This window comes from Dipodomys spectabilis, unplaced genomic scaffold, assembly GCF_019054845.1.
Source record: "Dipodomys spectabilis isolate Male_0828 unplaced genomic scaffold, ASM1905484v1 ptg000165l, whole genome shotgun sequence".
Classification (NCBI taxonomy): Eukaryota; Metazoa; Chordata; class Mammalia; order Rodentia; family Heteromyidae; genus Dipodomys; species Dipodomys spectabilis.
In genome coordinates, this window is record NW_024870842.1 from 450,658 (window position 1) to 470,779 (window position 20,122).

Genomic DNA, 20,122 nt, shown 5'->3' on the forward strand with positions numbered 1-20,122 from the left:
AATAAAGAAAAGGCTTTGCAAAAATCCAAGGAAAGGTAAGCCAGGGCTGCTTTAGTGTATAGTTCACACCAACAGATTCCATATTGCTTAATAATTTCCCTTAAACTACTTCCCCCAACTAGTTGGGTCAAATGGGTGAGGTTTACTCAGCAATCCTTACACAATCTACAATGGTGACTCTCCAATGATGCCAAAGCCTTAAAATCCCAACCATATCTTTTGTGGGAGGAGACGAGAGTATGTGGTTACTGAGGAGAGACCATTGGCCCAAATCTTCTACATGTATCTCTGGACACAGTGATTTCATATTATTCTAAGTTACATGTAATTTTGTGTGCGTGTCAGTACTTAGACTTAATTTCAGGATCTGGGCACACTGTTCTTGAGCTTTTTTTGCTCAAGGCTAGCATTCTACCGACTTGAGCCACAACTCTATTACCAGCTTTTTGGTAGTTCACTGGAGATAAGAGTCTCCAGGACTTTCTAGCTTTGAATAGCTAAGATTACAGACATGAGCTATTGGTGCCTGATTAAGTTACATGTAATTTTACCACACAAAATGGCTGTGAAGATTACATTACTAAAATAAAATACATGGCAGGGGATGTAGCCCAGTGGTAAAGTACTTTGTCTAGCATGTGTGAAACCTTGGGTTCGATCCGCAGCACTACAAAAATAAAACTAAATAAAGCATAGCACCTGATACAAACCAAGTATTTCAGCTTGAAGATTCAAAATATTTAAATATGGTCACAGTTAAAATTCAATGTAAACTGATCATTACCATGGCAACCACAAATTGACAATTGCTTGGTGAAAAGCCAGTTAAAAAACAACTTCCATTCATCAAAAAAAAAAAACCTGCTGGAATCTATCCCTGAGCTTTTGTGATCAAGACTAACACTCTAGCACTTGAGTGGCAGCTCTACTTCCAGCTCTTTTGGGGCTTGAGGTAAGTCTCAGACTTTCCTGCCTGGGTTGGCTTTGAACTTTGATTCTTAAATTTTAGTCTCCTTGAGTAGTTTAGGACTATAAATGAGAGCCCCCAGCATTTGGCTCATCAACAAATTTTACTGTGTGCATGCTATGTGCCAGGGACATGGCTGTTGTAGTTTCTATATAGAGAAAACACAAACAAGCCCCCTTCACGGAACTTATTCTTTAACTGTATTTTATCTTTTCTTTTTTAGTACTGGGGATCGAACCCAGGATGTTGCACTTGCTAGGCAAGTGCTTTGCCACTGTGCTATATCCCAGCCCACACGGAACTTATTCTAATCCAACTCACAATATGGAGGAGACTGATTTAGTCTAAGGATTGACATCTCTCCACCCCCGTCCCCCGCCACTGCCACATATAATGTAGAGTGGATGAGGTAGAATTTACTTAATAGAATAATTTCAAAGTGACTGATCCAGCTGGACGCTGATGGCTCACGCTTGTAATCCTAGCTACTCAGGAAGCTGAGATCTGAGGATCGTGGTTCAAAGCCAGCCTGGGCAGGAAAGGCTGTGAAACTCTTATCTCCAATAACCACCAGAAAACCAGAAATGGCACTGTGGCTCAAGTGGTAGAGTGCCAGCCTTGAGCAGAAGAACTGAGGAAGAGCACTCAGGCCCAGAGTTGAAGCCTCATAACTGACCAAAAAAAAAAAAAAAAAAAATTCCAAAGTAACTGATACAATGACATTTGGTATGTTCCGAAGTATTTTCCAAACTAAAAAATAAGCCCTGTACCAAATAAAAAGGTTCTTACCTAGAAAAAGTGTCAAATTACTGGCTTTTTTTCAGAACAAGTTAGACATTATGCCTATGTCTTCTTAAAGCAACACATCCTTTTGCAAAACTGTTGTTCTTAAAATATCTCTAAACCCAAATAAAACACAAATCCTCTCAAACTGGTTTTCAAAAGAATATAACTTCTTGGATGTGGTAGTACATGCCTATGACCTCAGCACAGAGGAGGTTGACGCAGGAGGGTCTTGACTTGAGGTCAGTTTGGGCTACCTATATAGGGGGAACCTATCTCAAAAATTAATAACCCACAGTATATTGAAAGCCTATAACTTTCCCTGAAGTACTAACTGGTTGCTTCCAAGAAACAACAATGCACTAAGGGCATTAGTAAATCCAGTGTTCTGGGGAGTCACAAGGACTGAGGAGAGGCACCATCTGCAGTGTGAGAGGGATGAGATATATAAAACTTCCTCTCAGACAGGACCATTCTACATTCTAATTAATACTTCAAGTTTGTGTATGTTTAAGGCACCATTTTATCACTGCTCAGTCTATGCTAATTTGCATTCTTATTCTTTGAACATTAGTGGGAAATCTTTCCATATACAGAAGTTTCTGAAAAAAAAAGCTAGTATTACTCATGATCATGACCTACATTTTATGTCATCACTTGGCTCAAGCTCCTAACAATGAGGAACTGATGCTATGCTTGGACTATGGATGACTGAAATTACATTTTACATTTTTACTTAGATAGCTATACAGCTGTGGGTCATTTGCTGGGTTTCCCCAGTAGAGTTACCAAAAAATGAAGAGTATTAATTGAAAATGAAAATATGCTAGGTGTTTTTACTTACTATCTTCAGACTTAAACATCTGAAGTGCTACCTTTTCTTTCTGGGACAGCAAAACACAAACACACTGTTAGTAATTTATTTTAAAAATGAATAGCAATCCAGGTGCCACTGGCTCACACCTGTATACCTAGCTACTCACAATTCAAAGGCAGGAAAGTCTATGAGATTCTTATCTCCAAAAATGCAGGAAGTGGAGCTGTGGCTTAAGCAGTAGAAGACTCCTTGAGCAAAAAGGCTCACTACCCAGGCCCTGAGTTCAAGCACCAGGACAGGCACAAAAAAGGGCAAAACAATCCTTCTATTTATAAAAGTACATAGTAAACGCCATCCAGCTTAGGTCCACTAGGTGGGTTGGAGAATGACTATGAAGTGACCAAGTCTGAGGGTTCTAACGGGTGGGGACCTACCTGGACCTTACCTCCACCCAGCTCTATACCAATGTCCAATGTCTGAGGCCCTGGCTCTGTGCTACCCCGCTTACTGCCTTGGAACAAGGGCAAGGTGGCCAAGAACTTGAGCAAGCCATGTCTCACCAAGCAAATTCATATGAGACATGATCCCAGAGGTATGTGCCTTTGCTCTGAATAAACAGTGTTCATTGCCCCTGCTCAGGTTGCCCAAGGACAAGCAGGTCCTCAAGTTCATCAAGGAAAGGGTAACACAAACATATCTAGGCTAAAAGAAAAGGAAAAGGGCTAAGCGGCCATGAAGGACTGAACTTGTGAGTAATGAAACCTATACAGAAAACAACTATAAAACATACTGAAGGGGCTGGGAAGGTGGCTCAGCGGTAGAGCGCTTGCCTTGCATGCCTGAGGCCCTGGGTTCAATTCCCCAGCACCACATAAGCAAAAAGAAAAAAGCCGGAAGTGGCCTATGGCTCAAGTGGTAGAGCGCTAGCCTTGAGCTGAAGAGCTGAGGGACAGCGCCCAGGCCCAGAGTTCAGGCCCCATGACTGGACCCAAAAAAAAAAAAAACATACTGAAATATTTATGGATGACCTGACACCTCCTTAAAAGTAGTATGAAGGTGTGGTGCTAGTGGCCTACAATCCTACTCAGGAGGCTGACATCTGAGGATCATGATTACAAGCCAGTTCAGGCAGAAAGTCCATGAGATTTTTTTATCTCCAATTAACCACCAATAAACAGTAGAAGTAGAGCTATGGCTCATGTGGTTCAGTATTAGAGTTGAAAGGGGAAAAAAGCTAAAGAACAGCACCTAGGCCATGAGTTCAAGACCCAGGAGCAGCGAGTGCATGCACACACACACACACACACACACACACATCATAGGAAGGCTAGTGTATGGCTCAACAAGAACATCTGCATAGCATACAGAAGGCTCTGAGTTCTATCCAGGAAGAAGGGAAAAGAAAATAGGTGTTAAGGCAGAAACTACAGATGAAACAAGACTGGCTATGAGATAACTGTGAAAGTTGAGCTATCAATCCATGGTAGTCATATTTTCTTGCTTTATATTTGTTTGAAAATGCTAATTTTAAAAAATTAACAGAAAAATATTATACAAGCCCAACACTGATGCTGTCATGCTAGCAGGAGGCTGAAATATGAGGACCAAGGTTCTAAGCAGCAAAGTCCAAGAAACTTGATTCTTATCTCCAATTGACCAGTAAAAACTGGAAGTGGCACTGGGCTAAAAGTGGTAAAGCTTCAGCCTTGTGAAAAAGTCAAGAGAAGCTAGGAACTGGTGGCTCACACCTATAATCCTACCTATGCAGAAGGCTGAGATATGAAGTTGTAGTTCCAAGCTAGCTCAAGCAGGAAAGTCCATGCGCTTCTTATCTCCAATCCAATAAACTACTGGGAAAAAGCCAGAAATGGCACTGAGGCTTAAGTGGTAGAGTGCTAACCTTGAGCCAAGAGAGCACAAGGCCCTGAGTTCAAGCCCTAGTACCAGCACAAAAAACAGAAGCCTTGCTGGGTGCCAGTGGCTCATGCCTGTAATCCTAGCTACTCAGGAGGCTGAGATCAAAGGATCATGGTTCAAAGTCAGCCCCGGCAAGGAAAGTGGTGCTATGGTTCAAATGGATGAGTGCTAGCCTTGAAAAAGAAGCTCAGGGACAGCGCCTAGCCACTGAGTTCAAATCCCAGGACTAGCAAAAAAAAAAAAAGAGAGAGAACTGCACATCCATATTCACTGCACATACTCACAATAGCCAAGATATGGAAACAACCCAGATGCCCCACAATAGATGAGTGGATCCAAAAAAGGGAGTACCTATATGCAAGGAATTTTACATAACCATTAGAAGAATAAAATAATGTCATTTTCAGGGAAATAGATGGAACTAGAACAAATCACAGTAAGTGAGGTAAACCAAGCTCAGAGAGACAAACAGTGCATATTCTCCCTGATGTGCGGATATTGGATCTAAAATACACTGGGATATGATAAATTACACAGGATTCTAGATATTTACACAAAGTGAGACAAAAGAGGATACTTAGAAGAGAAACACAAAGGCGCAGCAATGCCTAAGTGCCTCCTCATACTTATAAAAAGCAATACACATACTGGGGTGAACTCCAATTCCATGAACTCCATAGAAACGAGACCTCTCTCTTTTTTTAAGTTTCTGATGATTCTGTCTTCTTTACCTTCTGTATGGTGCATTTAAGTGTATATCTTCAGAAGGGTTGGGGGGAAAGTATAGAACTCGAGGGAAAAAGTGCAGCAGTGGAGCTCACTAGACAATGATGAAAGTAAACTATACAACTCATGTGTGGAGGCAGGAGACAGGGACTGGGAGAGAGTAAGGGAACAGAAGACACTACAAAAGCAAATGTACTCATTACCTGACTCATGTAATTGCAATCCCTCTGCACATCACCACTATAATAAGAATAAAGTAAATTAATAAAAAAATAAATTTGTTCTACAGCTTTCTCTGGGTCTAGAGTCTGTATGTGATAAACTGCAACCTAACACTGGGTCTTACAGAATCTGTATGTAGTGAACTGCAATCTAACTTACAGATGGGAAGCAAATGGCAACATACTTTTATTTTTGGATCCGGTCATGGGCCTTAACTCTGGGCCTGGGTGCTGTCCCTCAGCTTTTCAGCTCAAGGCTAGCGCTCTACCACTTGAGCCAAAGCGCCACTTCTGGATTTTTTTTTTTTTGCTTATGTGGTGCTGAGGAATCGAACCCAGGGCCTCATGCATGCAAGGCAAGCGCTCTACCACTGAGCCACCTTCCCAGCCCCAATGGCAACATACTTTTAAGCATATATTTTTAAACATAGCTATGTCTGGCAGGCGCCGGTGGCTCACACATGTAATCCTAGCTATTCAGGAGGCAGAGATCTGAGTATCATGGTTCAAAGCCAGCCTGGACAGGAAAGTCCATGAGACTCTTATCTCCAATTAATCACCAGAAAACAGGAAATGATGCTGTGGCTCAAGTGGTAGAGCTCTCGACTTGAGCTCAAATGCTCAGGGACAGAGCCCAGACCCAGAGTTCAAGCCCCAAGACCAACCTTTCGCCCCCCCCCCCCACAAAAAAAAAAAAAAAAAAAAGCTTTGTCTCAGAGAATCACAAATTGTAAACTGGTATATTTCCACTTAAGTTGAACACACTGCTATTAGCTATAGCAAATGCATTATTGCTGTAACTACTCTGGTAGTTTCTGTATGTCACTTTCTTTAATTCTTCCAAATTTACTATGTCTAAACTTTTTAACAATGGAGTAGTTGGGTTTGAAAACTGAAGGGAAACTTTACTCAGTACTTGGTTATATCGCATGACAAAGAATAAGAGAAAAGGCAATAGAATATAGCAAATGAGGCCAGAAAGGTTAAGCAACCTGTTGGAAATTTAACAGTTGGTCCACCCTATGGTAGAGACTATTATTATCTTAGCCACTACATTAAACTGCCCCCTTAGAGAAGAAACCTAATCCCACACCACAGGCTCAAATTAAAAGTTCAAACTGATTTCCCTAGGAAGAAAGTTTTGATTCATTTCTCAGCCAAGGTCTAACAGAAATACAACATACTTACTATACTACTGAATACTAGGCATATTCCAACACAAAGACAACACAATATTTTTTGCCTTAAGCTCTATTCTTGTATTCAGAACATGATGATGCTCATAGTATTAATAACCTTATAGCTTAAAATATTTTATTTTGTATATCACTGAGCAATATTCAATAAGAAATTTCTTTTACAACTTCTGAATCACAGTTCAGTAGGGTTAAGCAAAGCTAACAACTCCAAAATATGAAATGACAAAACTTTCCAACCAACCAGTCTCCTTTCCCATCCCACCCTAACTACAGATCCAGTGTAGTTCCAAGCTACGCATATAATTCTGAGATATCACTTAGGGTACAATACAAAACTACACAACTATAAAATAATGGCAGTGGACTTACGTAATTGCAACATTGCTCCCATCTATAACAATATGCTTCAAATCCATTCTTCCTGGTTCGTTTTTTAATTCCAACTTGTAGGGCACTTTTAGGGTATCTCGAAATCTTTGAACCCCTGTAACTGAGGAATCGATATAATCAGAAGGTCCTGCAAACCTTGCATCAGAAACCGAAGGTAACATCTGGGACTGTGGCATTGATGGAGAAATGGACAGGCAATTTGGCTTAGACTGAGGAGAGGTACAACATCCTGAATGTTTCTCACAGGGAGACTTCCTATTATTTGGAAGCAAGGGTTCTGAATGCTGTTGTAAACCATTTTCAGGAAAAACTGGACTTCTTTGCTGGTGACTTGAGACTCCTCTGGAGACAAGATTAATTTCTTTGGGGCTTGAAGGGGCAACAGAGGGTGAAAGGCCATCAGTTTCAAGGTCTATGTTACAACTATAATTCTGGTTTGGACCCCAGATTTCATGTTTCTGTTCTCTTGGCACAGTTCTGAAAGTACTAATTTTGCAATTTGAGGTACATGGTTTAGATGTTAACACAGTAAAATTTTCTACCATATTTTGCTGTGTGTGATTCTGTGTTTTCTTCTGAATGGAATCTGTTGTAAACTCATTTGTGCTGCTAATACTTTTATTTTTGTTGGTATCTGGATATGCAGTATCAGGTGAAAGTTCACTGTCTTCTTGAAACTTTTTATTTTCCTTTTCAATTTCCTCTAAGAGTAATAATGGTTCAGTAGAAGGCCCATACTCCTTAATGACCTTTTCAACAATTTCTTGGGAATAGCCCATAGTTTTAAAAAAGTTTACAAGGATGTTGTATTCCATTTCCTCAGTAGTGTCTTTTATATCTGGACTTAAATTTCCCTCAGTAGAAGAATCAGATAAATCAATAATTACATTTCCAGCCGATGCCTTATCACCATGTAAGAGCTCTTCTTCTTGAACATTTTCTAAAGAAAATTGCTTCTTGGTATGCCTTTCCTCCGAATCAGAATATCTCCTTTTGTAACAAGCTCTCTCTTTGGAAAGTGCCTCTTCATCTGGACTAGCCCCATTTACTGGAACTTTAAGCATATCTGGTGAACTAGAAAAGACTGTGTCCATTTGTTTTGTAAGCTCAGAAATAGGAGTCCCAGCTTTATCTCTTGCATCTTCCTGCATAACAATTTCATCTCTAGTAATATTCATCTCTGTGTCAGTACTCTGTGTAAACCCTGGTTGTTGGTCATCTCTAACTTCAATAACATCATCACCTGTTTGAAATAGATTCTCTTCACCTTGTGTGAGTGTTAAAAGTTCTTTCTTCAAGGAAGTGGGCAAAATTAACAAATCCATTGTATAATTGTCTGCATGGGCTTCAACAAATTGTCTGAATTCCCTTTTTATCTCTGATTCTTTCTGACTGCTGGGTATATTCTCATTATTCTCAAAGAGCTTTACAAATTGCTGAATATGGCTCCTGGCCATGACCACAGCTTCGGCACTTCCTCTGATGCCAAGAAGACCAATGTCTAAGACACAGAGGTCAGCACAAGTATCCTGAATCAAGCTCTTCAGAAACAGGTTCTCTGCCCCAACAAAAATGCAATGCATGGCTATAGGATAACATTCTCTTTCTTCTAGCTCAGGTTCACAGATTCCTTTCACATACTCCTGTGAAGAGAAAAAAATTAGATCAAGTCACAAAAGCAGCTTACAGAAAATTATATTAAGTTCTACAGGTACTTAAACAAAAGTCAAGCTAATTTGTTTTTAATGTAAGCATATTTGTTTTAGTGTAAAATGCCACAATTTTAATGGAAAACTGACAATGCCAAACGGTTTAATCATCTAGAGGAATTGAAAGCTTTGCATCTCCTATCTAATAGGCAGATATAGCTAATTAATTGTCCATCTTGGTGTGTCAACTAAGGGGTCTGTCTGCCTAGCTTGTATAAGAATCCCAATGCTCTATTTATTTACATCTAAAGACAAATATATGCTTGCTGATAGTTATTACTGCCAATACATAATCCAGAAATAAAAGATAATCAAACCAAATGATTTATTACATACAAACCTTGACTTTTACTTTGTCACCACTGCCCATGGTTTCCACATCTAACAAAACAGATTCCTTGAAAGCATTTAGAAAATAACTAGATGGGCCAGGCACCGGTGGCTCACACCTATAATCCTAGCTACTCAGGAGGCTGAGAGCTGAGGATCTCGGTTCAAAGCCAGCCTGGGCAGGAAAGTCCCTGAGACTCTTATCTCCAGTAAACCACTCGAAAACCAGAAGTGGCACTGTACCTCAAGCAGTAGAGAGCTCGCCTTGCGCTGAAGAGCTGAGAGACAGCACCCAAGCCCAGAGTTCAAGACCCACCACCGACCAAAAAAGAAAAATAAAGAAAACAACTAGATAGTTGGAACAATCTATATCCTATATAACTCTGTGTCTTTTTTCTAAGACCAGATTGTTTAAATTAAGCATAGACCTAAGTACATAAAGAAATGAAGAATGCTAAAAATACGCTTATGTGCACACATGGTAGAACACATATTACTTTGGTTCTAGATTTGGTAATACCTCTGGTGTGATCTTACTCAATTTATTCTAAGCCCAGTTTCTTCAATGGTAGAAGTTAGTAATATAATCTTGGAAGTTAGAGGAATTCATAGAAACAATAGAAATGACTACTGAATAGTGCCCTGTACATAGTAAATAATTACAAATTGCAACAATGTTAGTTAAATTATAAGTGAAAACTTTCTGGCTACACATTTGTGGAAAATGAGCCTGGCTGATACTTTATCTACACTTTCAACTAAAATTAAAATGGTATTACCAAAATAGTGCTACTAAAAAATTCACATTGTGTAGGGGCTGGGAAGGTGGCTCAGTGGTAGAGTGCTTGCCTTGCATGCCTGAGACCCTGGGTTTGATTCCTCAGCACCACATAAGCAAAAAGAAAGAAGCCGGAAGTGGTGCTGTGACTCAAGTGGTAGAGCGCTAGCCTAGAGCTGAGGGACAGTGCCCAGGCCCAGAGTTCAGGCCCCACGACCAGACCCCCCCCCCCCCAAAAAAAAAAAAAAACCAATTCAAATTGTGGGCTGAGAATGTGGCTTAGTGGTAGAGTGCTTGCCTAGCATGAAGCCCTGGGTTCAATTCCTCAGTACCACATACACACAAAAAGCCTGAAGTGGCACTGTGGCTCAAATGGTAGAGTGCTAGCTTTGAACAAAAAAATCTCAGGGACAGTGCCTAGGCCCTGAGTTCAAGCCCCAGGATTGGGAGTGGGGTGGGGGTTCCCAAATTGTGTTACACCAGTAAGAAAGCTTGCACTAACATACACTTGTTTTTGTTTTGTTTTTGTGTCCGGTCGTGGGGCCTGAACTCTGGGCCTGGGCGCTGTCCCTCAGCTCTTCAGCTCAAGGCTAGCGCTCTACCACTTGAGCCACAGCACCACTTCCGGGTTTTTTCTTTTTGCTTATGTGGTGCTGAGGAATCGAACCCAGGGTCTCAGGCATGCAAGGCAAGCGCTCTACCACTGAGCCACCTTCCCAGCCCCATACACTTGTTTTTGATAGGTAAGCATCTTCACTTTGAATTTATATTCCAATGTGGACAAAATCCTTATGCACATCTGTAATTCAAAATTAGTAGTACTAAGCCCCACGACCGACAAAAAAAAAAAAAAAAAAAATTAGTAGTACTAAGTTTCATCCCACACAGGGATGTGAGAAAAAATATATAATTTATGTTATGCCCACACAGGCATGGTTGACATAAACAGTATGATTTGTTTTTCTTGTTCTCTTAGGTACTTTTGAAAGCACCTGCTGTGTTGGTAGCCTCAGTAGTGAAGCATGGAGGAAACTGGTGTTGGATACAGAATCAATAGAACAAATTATTTTGATTACCATAGCATTTTAGTAAAACTAGAGTAACTCATCATCCCTCTTTCTGAACAGGAAATGTTAAATAATGACTTTGGTATCCTTGAGAATCTCCAAATGAGAGACATTTGACTGTCATCTACTAGGGAATGTCTTCAGTGGTTTTGTTTGTTTGTTTTTAAATTTGGCTGGTCCTGGGGCTTGAACAAGGCCTGGGAACTGTCCCTGAGCTTTTTATGCAAGGCTAGCGCTCTACCACTTGAGCCCTAGCTCTACTTCTGACTTTTTAGTGACTAATTGGAGATGAGAATCACAAATTTTTCTGCCTGGGCTGGCTTTGAACTGAAATCCTTAGTCTTAGCCTCTTCAGTAGCTATAATGACAAGTGTGAGCCATTATGCCTAACTTTTAGGGTATTTTTAAAGCTTTTTATCTTCTGAAGTAAAGGTTGACATTATCATAAGAAATGTATTCATTATCTGACTTATGAAATGGTAGCTCCTCTGATCAATACCTTAATGATAACAATAGGATTATATATAAAAAAAGAAATTAACACTCGACCATCAATGCCCCAAACTCCCTCTGAATTGATGACAGTTTTCCAGGATTAGCCACCCCCATGTTCTCAGACTCCAATAAATCTCCAAGTTTTAGACCCTCTAAAAATAAGTAAATAATTAATACACATTATCAACAATTAGAAAATGTGTATTTTATATTTGTATTTCAATAATGGATGGGGGGGGCTGGGAAGGTGGCTCAGTGGCAGAGTGCTTGCCTCGCATCCATAAGGCCCTGGGTTCGATTCCTCAGCACCACATTAGCAGAAAATGCCTGAAGTGGTGCTATGGCTCAAGTGGTAGAGCTCTATCCTTGAGCTGAACTGCTGAGGGACAGTGCCCAGGCCCAGAGTTCAGGACCCATGACCGGCAAAAAAAAAGGATGGTTAAATATTTCTTATCTTCTTAAAGAAATATTTGCTGTATTATAAAGAATTTAGAGCTTTGAATACACAGTATCTGACAAAATGATCTATCATAAGAAATAAAATTGCAAAACTCATTGTACCAAAAGAAATTAAGTAATTGTGACTCATGGATTTTACTAACATCTTATGTGTGGTAATGTTTCTTGTTTGCCATCAGTGTTCTGAAGAGAAACAGATTGGAACAGGAGACTGTAAACATTCATGTACTTAATGCACATAAACATGTATAGTAACATAAACTTTTCATTAAGTAGTTCTTTATTTGCATCCACACACAAATATACACATATACACAAACATGAATAAAATTTAAGTGATTAGAAAGGCTGAGAAGTCCTACAATCAGCAGTTTTTGTCTTTTTTGTTGCAGTTGTTTTTCAGTCTTGGGGCATGAATTCAGAGCCTGGGTGTAGTCCCTCAGCTCTTTTTGCTCAAGGCTAGTGAGTCTGTGAGACTTTTATCTCCAATTAACTACCAGAAAACAGGAAGTGGTACTGTGGCTCAGGTGGTAGAGTGCTAGCCTTGAGCTGAAGAGCTCAGGGACAGCGCCCAAGCTCACAGTTCAAGACCCATGACAAAAACAATCTCACAGGGACTTTTCTGCTGGGGCTGAACCACGATCCTTAGATCTCAACCTCCTGAGTAGCTAGGATTACAGGCAAGAGCTAGGAAAACCAGATCAAACTTCAATTTAATCTATAGTCTGGTTAACTAAGGGAGATACTGAATTAGATCTCAGATTTCAAACTAGAAAGACCTATACCACAGCTTAATGAGACAAGAAAAACATGTTCACCCCTCCTCTGCCTTTGTTCTGTATATGCTTTTGTGGATTCTGTGTCCATCTCCTTCACTTTAAAGAGGGCAATCTGCATTATTAAGCTCACTAGTTTAAATGCACTTTCTATCAAACAACATTTGAAGAAATGCTCCTAGAAATAATGTATAGCCAAATATATTGGCAACCCATGACAACATGTACAGGATATCCTAAATGGTACCTCCTATATCGTTCAAAATCTAAGTCAAGTGGAAAGTTGAAAAATCAAATATAATTGAAGAAATAATTTTCTTCCTTTTCTCCTCCCCCTCCCCTTCCCTTCTTCCTTCGATTCCCTCTCCCTCTCCCCCTCCCCCTCCTCCTCTGGGTCTAGGCACTGTCCCTGAGCTTCTTTTAGTCAAGGCTAGCTCTCTAACACTTGGGGGGACACAGTGTCACTTCCAACTTTTTCTGTGTATGTGGTACTGAGGAATCGAACCCAGGGCTTCATGCATAGGCAAGTACTCTACCACTAAGACATATTCCCAGCCCCTTTTCTTTCTTTTATGGCACAATGTAAAAAAAAAATTAAGACAGAATAATTTTCTATTGAGAAAATTTGTGGTGATTTGTGATGGCACATTGTCTATGCTCATAAAATGGAATTATCACTTTTATAAAGCTAGTTTTCTTGGGCTGGTAATGTGGCTTAGAGGTAGAGTGCTTACCTAGCATGCATGAAGCCCTGGGTTCAATTCCTCAATACCACATAAACAAAAGCCAGAAGTGGTGTGTGGCTCAAGTGGTAGAGTGCTAAGAAGCTTTGAGCACAAAGAGACTCAGGGACAGTACCCAGGCCCTGAGTTCAAGCCCCCATAACGAGGCGGGGGGGGGGGGGGTAGCTAGTTTTCTTTTCTGATTGTAAGTAATGAAACTATAAGAATATTCATAGTATCAAAAAGAAGATATCTAAACATGGAAACTGGAGTTTTAATGTACTTTAAAATTTTATCTTGGTGATTCAGTTCAAAATTCCAGCTTAGTTTTAATATATTCTATATTAATATATTAAGACATGCTTGGCATCTACCCTGAGCATTACAAGCCAGGATATAATAAGGATACCTGCACATCTATGTTCACTGCCACACTATTCACAATAGCCAAGATATGGAAACAATTCAGATGCCCCACAATAGATGAGTGAGTCCAAAAAATGTTGTACAATGGAATTTTACACAGCCATAAGAAAGAATAAAATAATGTCAATTTCAGGGAAATAGATGGGACTAGTACAAATCATGTTAAATGAGATAAGCCAAGATCAGCGAGACAATCAGTGAATGTTCTCCCTGAGATGAGGAAATTAGATCTAAAAAACACTGGGATATGACAAAATACACAGAATTCTAGATACAAACAAACTTCTGAAACAAACTCCAAAGGTATGAAAACAAAGGACATTTTTCTTAAATTTGTTTTCTTTTTGTCGACTTTATATTATTTTTCTTATATACAGTGTATTCATATCCACATCTGTGGGAGGGTGGAAGAAGGGCACAGAATCAGAGGAAAATGAGTGAAGGGGCTGGGAAGGTGGCTCAGTGGTAGAGCGCTCGCCTTGCATGCTCGAGGCCCTGGGTTCGATTCCTCAGCCCCACATAAGCAAAAAGAAAAAAGCCGGAAGTGGCGCTGTGGCTCAAGTGGTAGAGCGCTAACCTTGAGCTGAAGAGCTGAGGGACAGCGCCCAGGCCCAGAGTTCGAGCCCCAGGACTGGACCAAAAAAAAAAAGAAAATGAGTGAAAAAAGTGAGGCAGTGGAATATACTGGCTGCACCAGACATTGATGAAAGTGAACTATGCAACTTGTGAGTAGAGATGGAAAGAGGGAATGGGAGAGAAAGAGGAAACAGAAGATACTATGTAAAAGGAAATGTATTTATTACCTGATGTATGTAAAGGTAACCTCACTGTATAACACCTCTAAAACAACAATAAAGCCAGGTGCTGGTGGCTCACACCTGTAATCCTGGCTACTCAGATCTGAGGATCGCGGTTCAAAGCCAGCCAGGGCAGGCAAGTCCGTGAAACTCTTATTTCCAATAAACCACCAGAAAACCAGAAGTGGTGCTGTAGCTCAAGTGGTAGAGTGCTAGTCTTGAACTGAAGAGCTGAGGGACAGCGCCCAACCCCAGAGTTCAAGCCCCGTGACCCACAAAAATAAAAAATAAAAATAAAGTAAATTGGAGAAAAAAATATATTGGCACATGAATTTCTAAGCAACAACTTTCCCCAAATAGTTTAAAAGAAAATATTAGGCTATTCTTACTATTGAAAGCAAGAGTCCAGGAACTGAATTTCTCTAAGATAATACAAATATTTGCTGTATTTAAAACTCATAAATAGCATATAGGTAAATCATGTTTTCATATAGTTGAGGATTTTGCTCAAACTTGTACCACAAAGTTAAATGATTTTAAGAAAACCAATCTTTAGAACAATACAGTATATAATTCATTAAATTCTATCTGAAACTTAAAAGATATTTAAGCTAAAAATTTATATTATATATAACAACTACGGAAAGTAGTCATGTTCATAAAACTGTCAATGTGATAATATATAACATTTATTTTATTGTAATTATAAATTGGGGATTTCCATGTTATCAAATTTGTGAATACAATGCATCTTAATATTACCCCTTCCAACATTCATATAATTTTAATTATGAGGATTTTATTTTCAGGCTATGGAAGGTTCCTGTCATTGTTGAACTTTTTTTTTTTTTTTTTGTCAGTCATGGGCTTGAACTCTGGGCCTGGGCACTGTCCCTGAGCTCTTCAGCTCAAGTTGAGAGCTCTACCACTTCACCACAGTATCACTTCTGCTTTTCTGGTGATTAATTGGAGATAGTCTCACAGACTTTCCTTGTCTGGGCTGGCTTTGAACTGCAACCTTCAGATTCCCAGCCTCCTAAGTAGCTAGGATTATAGGCATGAGCCACCAGTGCCTGGCACTGTAGAACTTTTAATTATTTTATCCATTTATTCAACTTGATAATTTTTTTTGTTTTTGTTTGTTTGTTTTGCCAGTCCTGGGGCTTCGACTCAGGGCCTGGGCACTCTCCCTGAGCTTCTTTTGCTCAAGGCTAGCATTCTACCACTTGAACCACAGCTCCACTTCTGGCTTTTTCTGTATATGTGGTACTGAGGAATCGAACCCAGGGCTTCATACATGCTAGGCAAGCACCGTACCACTGAGCCACCTTCCCAGCCCCAATAGTATATTTTTAAGTATGGTTAAATATGGCATAAAATGTATCACCTTAAGTCTATGTCTTATTTTTATGCTGTCTTGCAAAACTATAAACACTAAAAAAAACTACTCCCCATTGCAGGCCTACAATGTCTAAAGAATTTTAATAATGTGTAGAACACACAAAACAATCATTCAATATTTGTCATTTGTGACTGACTTATTTTGCTTAGCATAGTATCTCCATGGCTTATTCCTCTTCTATTATTTGTCAGAATTTTCTTCCTTTTTCAGCTGTTATAGTTCTCTGTATAGATCCTATTTTGATTATCTTATATCAATCCCATTGGACATGTTAAGCTATTTTTATCTAGATTACTATGAACAATGTTTTAATAAACATGTACAAATATCTGCTCTGAAACAAGTGTCTTTATCTTTAACTACTAATAAGTTCAGTAGAACTTCACAAGATAGTGTGGCCCCTGCATCATTTCCCTTAATCACTGCTTAAGTATAATACCAAAACCAGGACACGTACCATATATGTATATATAGCTCCATTCTAATTTATCACATGATGTTCTGTGAAACTACCATCTTGTTCAACATTTAAAATTATTCCATTAATATGTAGATTCCTTCATATTATCCCCTTAGTCATACCTACCACATCTACTACCTTCCATTCCCTGGCAGCCACTCTTGATTTTATCTGCATCACTTTGTGACCTCAGGAATGTTATACAAACAATCTAAACAATGAGACTTTTGAGATTGACTTTTCAGTTAAACATGATTCTCTTGACACTTTATTCAATGTCACATGTACCAATAAATCATTATTTTTTTCCTCTTAGTGGAATGTCACAATATCAATGAACCAGATTTTCAACATCTACCTACTGAGAGGACATTTTAGTTCCTGTGTGGTACTATAAAGTTGTGCTCAGTGCTTGTAGTTCACACCTGGAATACTAGATACTCAGAAGGCTGAAATCACAGTTCAAAGCCAGCCTAGCCAGAAAAGTCCACGAGACTCCTAACTCCAGTTTATTGGAAAAAGCTAGAAGTAGCGGTATGGCTTACGTTAGTGTCAGCACATGCACAATCAATCCATCAAATAAAGTTGTTACAATCATGTTCAGGTTTTTATGTGAATTCAATCTTTCATTTCTCTAGGACAAATGCTCAGGAATACAGCTGTTAATTTATATAAGTACTCTGTTTTTGAAGACTACCAAACTATTTTCCAGAATAGCTACAGTATTTTACATTCCTCCAACAATTCCAGCTTTTAATACTGCCACTGTATTTTTATTTTAGTCATTCTTGCAAGTGTGTTATGCACTTAACTTGGATTATATTTCCCTCCCAGTTTGTGATGTTGACTACCTTTCAATGTGCTCTATATCCATTTCCTAACTAGATTTTTTTTTCCCACTGGTGAGTTTTTGAGAATTCTTTATGTTAGACATATGATTTACAGCTGGGAACCAGTGGCTTACACGTATAATCCTAGCTACCTTTCCCTGTTTTTTGTTTGTTTTTTTTTTTGGGGTCCAGTCGTGGGGCCTGAACTCTGGGCCTGGGTGCTGTCCCTCAGCTCTTCAGCTCAAGGCTAGCGCTCTGCCACTTGAGCCACAGCACCACTTCCGGCTTTTTTCTTTTTGCTTATGTGGTGCTGAGAAATCAAACCCAGGCATCATGCATCTAAGGCAAGCACTCTACCACTGAGCCACCTTCTCAGCTCCTACCTTTTAACTTTTTTTAAAAAAAAGGTAATTCCTAATCTTGATAAGAAACATCAGTATGCTATTTATAATTGTTTAGGTAACAATCAGAATGGCTAAAAAACAGCCTAGGCCGTATTTTAGTCATCCCCTTGATATCTGGCAGAATGAAAGTACCTGCATGCCAACAATGACAAATAATGCCAAACCCAAAGACCCTTTGTCTCCCTTCATTTGGGCTGTTTGGAGTAGGACACTTTTTTTTTTTTTTGGTCATGGGGTTGAACCCTGGGCTTGGGCACTGTCCTTGGGCTCTTCAGCTCAAGGCGAGCGCTCTACTGCTTGAGCTACAGCGCCACTTCGGTTTTCTACTGGTTTACTGGACATGAGAGTCTCACAGACTTTCTTGCCCAGGCTGGCTTTGAACTGCGATCCTCAGATCTCTGTCTCCTGAGTAGCTAGGATTACAGGAGAAAGCCACCGGCGCCTGGCTTGGAGTAGGACACTTTCAAGCAACTTGTCCACAGTAAGTTCTTTCCTCTTCACACTTGTCAGGTAACATGTATGGTCTCAGCTTGACATGGCTGCAGCCATCTTGAGTCACTAGGACTGCCCCTGAGTAACACTAGCTGATTTTTTCTTTTTTTTTTTTTTCAGGTGTGAGCCACTGGCGCCCGGCTCAGGCTATTCATTTTCATTTGTCATGAAGTGGAAAGTCACCTTCCCGGGTTGTGGTTATCAGGCTATTATTTTGTTTTGGTTTTTTTTTCCTTTTTTTTTTTTATTGTAAAGATACTATACAGAGGGTTACAGTTACATGAGTGAGGTAATGAGTACACTTCCTCTTGAACATTGTTACCCTCTCCATTGTTTTCCCCCTACCATCCCCTCCCTCCCTACCTTACCAGAGGTTCTTTTTTTTTTTTTTGGTTGGTCATGGGGCTTGAACTCTGGGCCTGGGCGCTGTCCCTCAGCTCTTCAGCTCAAGGCGAGCGCTCTACCACTTGAGCTACAGCGCCACTTCCGGTTTTCTAGTGGTTTATTGGAGATAGGAGTCTCACGGTCTCTCCTGCCCGGGCTGGCTTTGAACCGCGATTCTCAGATCTCAGCCTCCTGAGTAGCTAGGATTACAGGCGTGAGCCACCGGCGCCCGGCTTTTTTTTTTTTTTAATTGTGATTAAGTGATTACATAATTTCCGGAATTTCACAGTATTGTGGAATAATGATGCTCATTTAAAGTCACAAGTTCATTCTAACTTTCCTGGAGCAAATTGTCTATCACAGTCTGTAACATATAATGGTGTTCACATATTATACACCATACATGTGATCAGCAGCATGGGGATATTTAGTAGTGGTTCGACCAGATGAGTGGGAGTTCTTTGTTTCTTAAGTCCTGTTAGTTTTGTCGTATCACCTAACATTTTGGATTTAGCATCCACTTATCAGGGAGATCATGTACCGTTTGTCTCTTCGCTCTTGGCTTACCTCGCTCAACATGATTCCTTCTAGCTCCATCCATTTCCCTGCAAATGCCATTATTTTGTCATTTCTAATGGCTGCATAATATTCCATTGTGTATAGATACCACAATTTTTGGATCCATTCATCTGTGGTGGGGCATTTAGATTGAGTTTCCATATCCTAGCTATTGTGAACAGTGCTGCAATAAACATGGAGGTGCACGTGTCCTTGTACATTGGTTCCTGTTGTTCAGGGTAGATGCCTAGAAGTGGTATGACTGGGTCGTAAGGGAGGTCAATCTTTAGCTTTCTAAGGACCCTCCAGACTGCTTTCCAAAGTGGTTGTATAAATGTACATTCCCACCAGCAGTGTAATAGGGTTCCTCTTTCTCCACACACCCTCCAGCATTTGTCGTTGGCTGATTTGTGGATGTGGGACATTCTGACTGGGGTAAGGTGGTATCTCAGGGTTATCCTTATTTGCATTTCCTTCACCACCAGGGATGATGAAGATTTCCTCATGTGTTTCTTTGCCATTTTTATTTCTTCATTTGAGAAGTCCCTCTTTAGTTCCCTTGCCCATTTAGTAATTGGTTTGTTAGGTTTGGGAGGGATTCGTTTCTTGAGTTCCCTGTATATACAGGATGTTAACCCCTTGTCTGATATATTGCTGGTAAATATTTTTTTTCCAATTAGTTGGTTGTCTTTCTAGCTTGGTTGCAATAGATTTAGCTGTGCAGAAGCTTTTTATTTTAAGGTAGTCCCATTTGTCGAGTCTCTCTCCGACTTGCTGTGACCCTGGGACTCTGTTCTGGAAGTTCCTTCCTGTGCCTATTAGTTCAAGTGTTTCTCCTACTCTGTCCTGCAGTAGTTTCAGAGATTCAGGTTTAATGTTAAGGTCTTTAATCCATTTTGAGTTGATGCTGGTGCATGGTGATAGGTCCACTTTTAGTTTTCTGCATGTGGCCGCCCAGTTTTCCCTAGCTGGTTTTTTCTATATAGTTTCCCAGCAAATTAGAATAGACAAAA

The 20,122-nt window shown here is 39.9% G+C and overlaps 1 protein-coding gene across 1 annotated transcript in view; it reads right to left on the minus strand.

Moving 5' to 3' along the window:
* The window catches only part of N4bp1 (NEDD4 binding protein 1), a 49,989-nt gene that overhangs the window by 19,202 nt on the left and 10,665 nt on the right, over nucleotides 1-20,122 (minus strand). Inside the window, exon 2 of the mRNA XM_042693433.1 lies at nucleotides 7,000-8,663. Coding sequence (XP_042549367.1) covers nucleotides 7,000-8,663 — 1,664 coding nt within the window. The remainder of the gene's footprint in view (nucleotides 1-6,999; nucleotides 8,664-20,122) is intronic.